Source organism: Typopeltis vanoorti, chromosome 18 (genome assembly GCF_054136105.1).
Source record: "Typopeltis vanoorti isolate ZY-2024b chromosome 18, IOZ_Tvanoo_1.0, whole genome shotgun sequence".
In the NCBI taxonomy this organism is placed as follows: Eukaryota; Metazoa; Arthropoda; class Arachnida; order Uropygi; family Thelyphonidae; genus Typopeltis; species Typopeltis vanoorti.
In genome coordinates, this window is record NC_143566.1 from 30922309 (window position 1) to 30934148 (window position 11840).

The following is an 11840-nucleotide window of genomic DNA, read 5'->3' on the forward strand; positions in this document are numbered from 1 at the left end:
GATATTTTATAGTTAAGATCTGTTATGACAGATCATAACATGACACGTTATGTTCTTTTATGCACTTTAAACATGTCTTTTCTCTTTGAAAGAGAATGACATGTTTAAAGTGCATAAAAGAACATAACGTGTCATGTTATGATCTGTCATAACAGATCTTAACTATAAAATATCATAATAGGCTTGGCCTTAGATAAGATTATTATTACAAACGCTGAGTATTTAATTTGAATAAACCGCTTCTTTTACTAACAAAGGTAATATTTACCACATATATCTCGTTATGAAATGCTTTCTTATTTCATTCAGCCATTTCGGCTCAGTGAGGCTTATCAGAGAAAAACATTCACAAAGAATGCCTTTAATAATAAGGCAGATACATACAAAACCCATTGTTTGCGAATTAGTTTATGTCAATTGAATGAACTGACAAATTCACAGTCATTTTTGTATTTTATGCAACCAACGAGATGAAAATAACCGGACTTGTACAATGTTAAGTTTAATGATATCCACACAGAAACGTCGCTTGTAGAGTTGTATGTGAAATAGAAGCAAATTATATTTAATAACATTCGCTGGATAAGCTATTCAAACTAATGGATTTTAGTATAGGTTAAAGGTTTTACACATGTGTTTATAATTAATTACACATTTCTTTAGTAGCGCTTAATTTGTGGCCCGCCCTCCATCATTTTCCCCCTTACATGACCATATTACACAAGAGAGCAGGCTGTCTGCATACACTGCACGGCAGATAAGAGAAAAGCGAAGCCCTTATTAAAGCCATTGATTAGCACATAGGTACATCATATTTGATTTTAACGTCGACAAGGTGAAGCTAGAACGTATGCATTTCGAAATATTCTGATAAGGAGTGATGTAAGTATTAAACAGTTTTTGAAAACGAAAGTCAGTCCTTTTCAAGAAATTTCAGAATTAATTTTTCTGTCCCACAATTGTCAGAGCTAAGTCCATCAGAAGTGATCTTTGGCTGCACCATATGTCAAAGCAATGCCATCAGAAGTGATTTATTTAATTATAATTTGAAACTAAGCCTTAAATGGCTTTTTTCCACTGCACTATATGCTAGTGTTTAGTCGATAGAAGTTTTTTGCTACACTATAAATCCAGAATTAAGCCCATTTGAAGTGACATTTCTGCTACACTATATGTCAGAAATAAGACCACCGTGTGAATTTTTCCACTATGTTATACATCAAAACAAAGTCCGTCGAATGCGACTTTTTTCTGTATTATAAATCATGAAAGTTTTGGTATAGTCCATTGGAAATGGACTTTTTCCGATGCGATCAGTCAGAACCATGTTAATAGATGTGCCTTGTTTTTGCTATACATTACTTGTTTCCTGCAACAGCACCTATTATGGAAGGAATGATCATTTCAAAAGCAGATGCAACGAAATCAATTCTATATAAATAACGTTCTGTTATCTGTGGAGGACTTCATTTTCTTTTCTTATTTGTCTGTCTTCTTGAGATCAGATATATAAACATTTTATTTAGGTCTTACATGAAAAAAGTGAAAAAGTGACTTGTTACTTATTAAGTATTACTCCAAATATATCCGTCATTTATTCTAGTTATCCATATGAACGTGATACGAAAGATTAAAAAAAGTAATTGTTTCTTTTGTGAAACGTGATTACGAAAACTATTGTCCGAAACTTTTCTTTAGCATCCTGCTTTCATTCGAACCGAAACACTTTTAAAGTTTATGTACAATAAGGGCATCTCTGTATACTGCAACAGAAAAAAAAAAAAGACCAGAAAAAAACTCAGGTGAGCATTTTAGAGAATGTAGCCATAATCGAATCGTTAAAATGCTCAGTATAGAAGCTGTTATTATTAAAAACTCAAAGAATTTAATATTTCCGTAGTTACTCATACAGATGAGAGTATATCTAACATTTTTTATCTAGTAATCACAGGAAGCGATGTATGGAGAGAGGAGACACAGCAGAGACATCTAGTGATATATATCATCGTTTGCTGTGAACTGTATCAAGAAAAAATAAATCGACTGTGATTACTAGGAAACAAATGTTAGATATATTCTCATCTGTATGAGTAACTAAGGAAATATTAAATTCTTTGAGTTTTTAATAATAATAAAGCTTCTATTCACACTTCGGAATGACACTCCATGGTTTATAGCTTCGTAAACAAACAGAAACGGCACGTATCTCTTCCACAATCCAGAATAATTTGAACATGGTTTGTTGCTACGTGCCTGTCAGGTTCGTGGACTTGTCGCACGGCTTGTCAGTAAATTTAACTTACTATGTTCAGTAAGTTAACCTACTCTTGAAGCTTCAAGAATACAAAAACGTTGATTCAAATGGCATAAAATGAATTCAGTTTCAGATATTTTAATAAATCAAACGATTACTTATGATTACTTTTGATAAAAGTAACTTATCAAAAGTAATTTTTGATAAGTTACTATACGCATCGTTTTTTCTACAATTTATACTGGTCCATGGTTCAACGGAAATCCTTTACTAAGACAAGGAAGAAAATATTTGTCAAACGAGACAAATTGATCGACAAAATACAAGAGAGGTCGAAAAGTTAATGCTGCTCTCTCGGGTTTTGTAGCGCATCATATCAACAAAAGTATCCACTAGACGGCTTTTGTCATGTTTCCTAAATAATTTTGTCAAAAGTTTCGCTTAATAATATACATATTTCTACGAGCTTTCCTTTATGCAAAGAAGATGTTAGCTTTTTGACACGTGAGATCCCTTATTTCGTTCTTTTTAATGGAAACTATATTTCGTGTAAGACAAAATCTAACGCAAAAATCATTTACATAACAGCGAGCATCTAACCACTTATCTAAGTCACGTCCCATGTGAATTAGATCAAATGTTTAACGAAAATGTTTCAGTTGTTCAGATAACTAAGAAGAAAAGCCAAACGGCTATTTTTTCTGGCGAGGTTGATAAGTACAAGGGATAAAAATCCCTTATTGTTTTTCAGACAGTATGCGAAACTAAGATCGAAAACTACGATCTAAACGTTTCATGCCGGATCCAAGCGTAGGTGACCACTTGGTGTGGCACTATCATAACACATTAAAACTAATATGTTATATTATAACATATTAGTTATAATATGTTATAATATAATATAGTGGCACACCTTTCTGGCATTCGTATAGCGAAGGTATGCAAGTTCTTTTCACTTAAACTTTGATATTATCTAGGTCTAGCTACTCACTGATGAGACCTCAAAAAAGGTTGAAACCGGTCTGGGTAGTGACCTCTCCTCATAATGTAAAGCAGTTCTACAACTCCTAGGAGCTGTGTGTTTTTACATTATGAGAAAATATCAAGAATAGTGAGGGATCTTGCTCCACCTTTGCATCGAGTTGCCTTGGTGTGGCACTACCAAGTGGTCACTTACTCTTGGATACGCCGACAGTTCGTCGGCATGAAACGTTCAGATCGTAGTTTTCGATCTTAGTTTCGCATACTGGCTGAAAACCAATAAGGGATTTTTATCCCCTTTACTTGGTTGTTCAGATAATTACGTTCCGTCGCTGAATCTTTCAGGTAGAATAATATAAGCGTTTTTACGTAACAGTCTAGAAACTGCAAATTCCGACCCACTTACATTGTTTCTACTCCTTATTATTGTTAGATATTTATATTTTTCAAAAATTTCGCTATCTTTGTTCCTTTAGACCTGCTTTCCATTCTTTTAATCCAACCCGATAACCAATGGAAAGAATTGGATTGCTACTGATGGCTAGAGAAAGAACACAACAGCAATGTTATAGAATCTGTGTTCTCTAAATAACATCAGTTGTTGGTAACTTACACAATTTAATAGAGTATAAAGGGATATTTCCTTATATACGATTCAGAAAAAAAAAAATCACAATTTTATATCAGACTCCTCCCCCCCTGATGCCTACGGCGCCCAACCCCCTGAGTTCCGGACTGATAGAGTGGTTCTCCTTGAATTCTGATGAGTCGACACTCAGGGTAGCCCCTGAGTTTCAAAACGTTTCAAATAATAACTAGACAAAAAACGTGACACAAAAATGTTACAAAAAAGGCTTATTTTATATTATAGAGTATATAATGGAAGGAAGAATTTGGGAGAATTAAAAAAGGCGAAAATTTGATTCATCTAAAATATGAAGAAATAAAAAGAAGCATCCTTTTTCTAAAGAAAAAACACTATACAAGCCATCAGTGTTACTTTAAGTAGGAAAAACGTTACTTGAAGGATGGAAGAAAATCTTATAATTACATTAAAAACATTTAATCATTTTAAAAGAGGATTTTTCATCCTATACAGAAGAAATCCTTAAATCAACACATCCAAGTGCATCACCTAAGTAAAAGATAGGTATTTCAGTCAAGACCTTTTTTCCTCGAACAGTTTCTTACATTAAGCCATTTTGAACTTACAACACACAATAATTGGTTCTGTCAAAATATTTCTTCTCAATTTCGAAGTGCTTTTCATAACGTATTATATGAAATACTGAAAGAATTATATGTAGAACTAGGAATTAAAAGGGAAATAATAAATAGATATCAAACAAACGTTACGTAAAAGAGACAGATACATTTATGAAAATAAACAAACTTCAGTTCAATAATCCATTATTTCGAACAATTGCTGAACATTCCATTGTGTGAAATAGCTTATTGTTTGAACGTGCGCAGTTAGTAACATCTAGTGATTATCTTTGATATTATAAGATACAAAAGAAAATACAACCAATCGCTACGTATTGGAAAATGCATTAAGTTAAATGAAGAGACTCTTCTCTTTCATTACATTTTGTTTTAGGACTTTTTTTCCAAAACAAAATCACTCCTATGCATTAAGAATCGTCGTAAGACTTCTATCATTTAGATTACTCTAGTGGGTTTGATCTACTTGTGAGCTTTTATGTATTTTTTGTTTGATAAAGAAATAAGAAAAAATAAGAACAAATAAAGAAATAAGAAAAACTTATTCGTCTACAACTTTTCTCTTACCATTTCTTTAAGCTTTACGTACAAGAGATTGAAAAACTACTACTATCTGTCCTCAAAAGTTCAGAGAAAGCATAACCAAAGCGGTTATACTTTCTCTGAACGTGTTTTGTATCACCAGTGTTTTCTACGGAGAGTAATTTTGGTTGCTGTTTTCACTAACGTTTCAGGTCTCCAAAGTGGTTTTGGCATCATCAATATTCGCTAATAGCCGTTTTCCATTTGTTCTTTGCCGAGTGAAGGAATGTCACAGAGCAGCAATCACGCAAAGCCTCCAACATCTGATTTTTACTCCATGAGGAAATCTTGAACTGAAGCACCTTTAGTGCAAATTAACTCGGATTTAAAACCAGCAAAACCATTAGAAACTGTTCATGCACATTTACGAACACTTTTAAGGATAGCTTCTGTATTTATTCGCATATTTAAGGAATGATAAGAAACGATCATGTGATTATACCTGATATTGAATTCTGAGCTAACGAGTGAATGTTTTTCTGGCTGTGTTAAAGTTGTTTTCATTGGTTATTGTCAATGAAAACAACTACAAATACTTTATTTTATTAGTGATGATCAAATAAGTCTATGCTTCATCTCTCATCCTTTATAAAAAATGAATTATGAAATGTCATTTTTTTTCTCCTCATTCAGGTTCTGGGGAGTGAATTTATTCACCCCCAGACAGAAAAAACAAAAAAAGGTAATAAAAAGGTCGTCATTATACTAGAGAGGATTCGCCGATTTTTTAAATCCTACAACTTCATTTTCTGACTACATTTTGATGTTATCCTTTGTTTATTGCTTATTTGCCAAAGAAATGTTAGCCTGTGATAAAAATTTCCATCGCTATCTTTTCTCCTTTTTCTATTCCAAGCTGTTCAATTCTAGATATCCAGTCATCATTTCAAGGATCAGAATCGTGAGGAAGAAACACTCAATAGCCTTTAAATTGTAAACAATTTCAAGGAAAACATTTACTTTTTATACTTGCATAAATATCTACTCTACCCTTGGTAGCAAACATGTTATTTAGAAGATTCGAATTATGTATTCATTATTTAAAGTAAATTTTACATTGTCCAAATACGTCCAGACTAAATATTACTATTTATTATTATTTTCGTGTCACCTCCAAGGAGTCCGAAGACTCATCGAGGGAGGACACCCACACCACAATAATTCCTTAATAAACGAATGACCTTTGATAATCATTCCGTAGCTAGGCATTGTCGATGGAACTTGATAGGACTGAAACATTTAAACAGGAATGCTTGGTCGGAAATGGTCCGCAGGACTAGCAACTTATACATATATTCTTCCTTTAACTGAGATTGTTCTTAAAATTACCGCTATGATTTCATGTAAATTCTATAATAGTATTTTGAAAGGATGAACTAATATCATAATTTTATTGAATACCAAAAGTAATAAATGGTAAATTTCGAAGCTTTTAAATATTTCATATATATTTTATATATATTTCAATATAAAATAATGGATCCTTAATATTGTTTAATTAAAATGTTGTCAAAAAAAACAGAATTAATCCATATTTTAATGTTTCTTAATGCACCAACAAAGAGTTCATTTATGATGAATTTAATTGTCTGATATGTATATTTTATTTACAAATTCTTCTCAAAAGCATCTGTGCACCCTAACAAAGTGATCCAACTGGCTGCAGATTATGACCCAATGGATTATTTCAAACATAAAAGACCAAAAGCCATCCTAAACTACAATGCTGAGAACTAACCTCCAAGCCTACTCAGGGCGAGCGAGCAATTAGTTCCAAGTTTTCTCCACTCACAGTTTCTCTCAAGATAGCGTGGAATATGAAAAGCATTTGCTCCACCCCTTAGGTCAGTGTTGTAAGTTGATATTTTATTTTACTGCACAAAGGCTTTTTTGCCCTGTTTTTCTCGTCTTACTGAATGTTCACGGTCGCCAATTCATTTGTTATTTTTATTAAAGTGAACCATTTTTTTTTTTATTTTAATGCTAAAATTATAGAAAAAATAATCTTTAGTAACATTACACAGCAATTAAGATTAATATGAAAGCATCTAATTAAAAGCCATAAAAATATTTTTAAAAATTGATTTCTTACCATATTATTTGGTATGTAGCTATATGTTGATGAAGTATAAGGCTCAACAGATGTTTAATATTTGCCTTTCATCGTCTGTTTTGCGTAAGATGCAAGTGTTACAATTGCTTTGAAAGTATATTCCGGTACCTTATTAATGCCACAGCATTTATTATAACATAAACCATATTTTAACAGATAGTAAAGCAGTTAATATTTCAACTTTGATATTATTTTTTAAATTTAGAATTTATCTTAATTCATGCCAATGAATATTCGCTCAACTGAAGAGCATTTGAGTGATGCAAAATTAAAATCGAAGAAAAAAAAATCCGAAAATTCTTTGGATGGTTTTGCATCTTTACATTACATAAGATCAGTGCATAAAGATTTTATATTTCCAGTTAGTTTTCAATAATATGAAAACTGATCTTTCGTTCAAGACACTTTAGAACAATCTTTCCTAGAGTACCTTCAATGGAAAACCATCTTGCTGTCGAGTGGATATTTTAGACGGAGTGGGGGGGAGCTCTTCATTCATAAGTATGTTATAGTCATGAAAGCCTCGTTAATTAAACAGAGAACCACTTCAATGGCTCCGTAATAACAATATAATTTTATAGGAAGGAATGACGAAGATACTCGTGAAAATGCTCACTGAAGCGACCATGACAAATGTATTTAAATAAAATCAATGATAGAATTGCTGCTTTAAGCTTTTGGTAAGCTTTGTGAGTAATGCCAACCAGTACTTGTATTGGCGGTGCCAATTGACACAAAGCTTATATAATATTTTTTTACAGATCAGAATAAATATAATTATTTTTTTCATTCCGTCAATTCAGGTATCTTCTTCCAGTGAAGAGAGAAAGGAATAAATGTGTGCTAAACAGTCTTAATAAACCCATAAACTTTCTTCCGATGTACTCTGTAAATACATTTTAAATGAGATTTTTCCGCACCGACAATTTATGGCAAGGTTTGTACTTATGAAGAAATGCAGTTGATTACAACTTGAATAACGAAGGGTTTTCCGTCTGGTTTGCGTTTACGGTAGTCTGCGTTGATTTTTAAAAAAGGAATGGTCATATGGCGTCCTAAGAGCGGAAAGAAAAAATAGGCGGGGATGGGGATGACATTTTCTTTGGCGAATCCTTAATAAACGAATGACCTTTGATAATCACACCGGAGCAGGGCAATAACGATGGGGCTTGATAGGACTGGAAAATTTATCAGGAATGCTGGGTTGGAAAAGGTCCCGAGGAGCGGAAACTTATACGTATATTCTTCCTTTAACTGAGATTGGTCTTAAAATGACGATTTCATGTAAATTCTATAATAGTATTTTGGAAGGATGAACTAATATCATCTTATTTTATTTTTAATTTAATTTTTATTTTATTTTTAAGTGACATTTTATTTTATATTTCATATAAAATAAAATTTCACGAACCAATACGAATATAATGTTATTTCTTTTGCAATAACTTTTTTTTTTAAAAATGCATTTATTACACAAATCAGTTAAACTAAAATGCTGCATTATTCGATTGGTACGCAGTAACATAACATGAACAACTTGTCCATAGACATACTAGAGTAAGATTTTTTCACTTGAATAATATATACTATACTATTCAATAATATTTCACTTGGGTTATTCCGTTAATATAATTTTTAATTCATGTCTGCTCACGGTATTTCCTTATTAAAACACATCGCACTTTCTGTAGAAACGTAATAGCGCGTGAATAAAACAAGTCTTGATTGAATCTCACTGTTGCCAATAAAATGAATTTCATATTTTTCTTAATTTAGTCAATGATTTTAATCGAAATACGTCGGAATAGTATTAATAATGCAAACAAAAGTTAAATCTAAAAATAAAAACTATTAATATAAGTGAGCACGACAATTTCTTACTGCATTCAAATAAAAACATCATACATAGATTAGAGCGGCCATCCTACCTCGGAGACTATAGTATCGGCATTATCCAGCAAACTCCTATTGTATATGTAACCGTGTTGGCACACAGATGCAGGAGAAGAAAAGTTAGCCTGCCACAAAGCTCCAAGTTCTTTAACCAGCACCTGACTATGAATGGTTTTGTTAACACCGCACTGGCTATGCAACAAAGTCCAATCTTTCATTTCTCTCGCAAGCCCTATTCGTATACTGGTGTAAAACGATCCGTTTAAGGAGTCCAACTCTGGTACACGACACCAATGATCGGGGTTCCAGGACATCAGCAGCTGGCTGTAACCATGGCAACCGACAAGTAACTGAACTGGAAGGAAAACCAGCCATAACAGAAGTTTCTGGTATTTTCCGTGTTCTCCAACATCCTCTAATATTTCGTCCCAGTTCATATTTGACTCAACTAACGTACGCACACCCTTTTCAACTTACCCCGTCTCTGGCTGACGGAGAATGAGCGTTGCGCTTCTTCAACCAGCTCGTTTTAGAAGTGTGATTGACACACAGCGCCACTGTTTTACGTGGCGTTGACGACATCCTGCGTCTGGTCTCTCGGTAACATTGTGTAAGTGCATGCGTGGTGGATGCTTTCGTTAGTGTCTGCTTCCCAATGAAATTAAGTCTTTCTAGAACAGCTTCTGCGTGTTGTTTAACGATGTACAACAGAAATTTTTCTACCCATTTCAGCCTAAATTAGATTTTTTTTTTAATTATATCCAAGTCCTCAATGCTTATTAAGTGAAAATTACAGTGATGAAGATGATAAATGACCCTCTATCCTCTTTCTTTGCTTTAAACAAAGGAGTTCTTTATCTATGATCCCTTACGCAATTAATAAGCCGTTGGATTCCCTTTCGATTCAAGAAACACTCCGAACAAAGTTCGAGTTAATTTTCTTTAAGTTGAAAATCCAATTAAGCTGTTTTCAACACTCGCGTTTCGGCAAGGAAAGATGTAAAAGAAGCGATAATACGTTTCTAATGATTTATGAACTTGCGTTGAACGGAATTTCATTCCCTCATCAGCAAGTCACAACTTGGACAATCCGATTATTAATTCTAGAAAATATATAAAAGAGTAGATTCCAAATATGTCAAGATGAACTCCTGAGAAGTGTATTGTAAGCAGTGCAACTCCCATGAGAAATGTTATATTCTCATAAACTGATAAAATTTGGAAACGCATGATTCCTTTTATTTAGCTACAAAATGATGGATCTTTAAATTATACTCATTAAAATTGCCAAATTAAAGCCTTTTTGGTGGTGTGTAGTTTGATGTTATACTGATATGCCTACCAAGGGTTTACATATGTATTACTCAAGTAATATGAGATATGAACGGATTCATTTAGGAATCACACTGGACATAAAATGTGCTTACAGTTATTTAAACTTTTCACAATTAAAATACTTATCTAGTTAATCCTCACCCGATAAACTAAATACACTATGTTGACAAAAGAATTTGGACACCTTACGTGGCATGCAAATTTCGGATCCTACCACATGCAAATATTTAGGGAATGTCAAGATGCTGCATTCCACTGAAATGATAGACTTCCAACGTGGGATAGTAGTTGGGTGCCATCACATCAATGGTCGTTCTGTCTCTAATATTGCTACCCGTTATTCGGATGGAAAGATAATGGTGATCGCACATCAGGAAAACACCCTAGGAGACCAGCCGGATCTCACTGACCCAGATCGGCAAACTCTGTCTCAGGATGTTCGAGCATCCCATTCATCATCAGCGGCGGACCTCGCAGTCGACCTAGAAATGCTGCTAGGATATCTCTCGGTACCAGATCTGTTCTGGTACCGAGAGATATCCCAGCAGCGATATCTTGGAGTGGCGAATTAAGCTTTCAAATGTTTCACTGTGATGGTCGTGTTTTGATCTGGAGTTTAGCGAGAACGGTTCTAGCAGGTCTGCATCCTTCAACTCTTAAGTTTGGTGGAGACGCTCGGTAATTGTATGAGGGCGTTTTAGTTGGATAAGGCTTGCAAAGAAATCCGCCATATTTTGACCATAATGCATGCATCATACAGTCATAATCTCAGTTTCATTTGCAGTTTAGATAATAAATAAAATAATAAATATAAAAAAGCAGTAAGCATGCGCAAATGAATTATGATCTACCATGCGAGATTAAAATTCTATGTAGACTGCAATGGATTGAACTCTAGGAATTAGATTCTACGTTGTACCTACTTTTAGGGTATTTGTAGTGTCTCTGTAGCATAGTCAATGCGACCATATCGGGGAGGAAGGGGGAAATCAGAGCACCTGTAAGAAAACAACTCCACAGCTCAAGGCTGAATAATTCATTATTAAGTTTCATTTACTTTCCCAAGTCTACTACGAGGAACATTTCAAAACGTACTGCAGACTGTACTCCTGGTTTTAAATTGCACATTTATTTAACAAAACATATATATGCCTTCAATATGTAATGCAAATAGCGTCAGTAATCAGCCACTGGTTTACGAATAAGAAGTTGGATAGATGTTTTCAGTGTAAGGAGAGACTTTTCAGTTACGGTTGGAAATCTCGTATCCAGGTTTTGGCTACGGGAGCAATTCTATTAAAAAACAGTTCGACTTCACTTTCGAAATGATGAAAGTTATTCTGCAGTATTCCTGAAACTAATTTTAGTCCTAACCTGAAGGCTATTGTTTGTGTGATATCCGATCTAATTCTTGTTCCATTCAAGGAACAAGAACAGTACAAATAGCAAACGAGAATA

General features: G+C 33.8%; 1 protein-coding gene across 1 annotated transcript in view; it reads right to left on the reverse strand.

Moving 5' to 3' along the window:
* Positions 1-9484, reverse strand: part of LOC150096582 (beta-alanine transporter-like) — a 61277-nt gene extending 51793 nt beyond the window's left edge. Inside the window, exon 1 of the mRNA XM_090408646.1 lies at positions 9083-9484. Coding sequence (XP_090264772.1) covers positions 9083-9484 — 402 coding nt within the window. The remainder of the gene's footprint in view (positions 1-9082) is intronic.
* Between the last annotated feature and the right edge of the window lie 2356 nt (positions 9485-11840).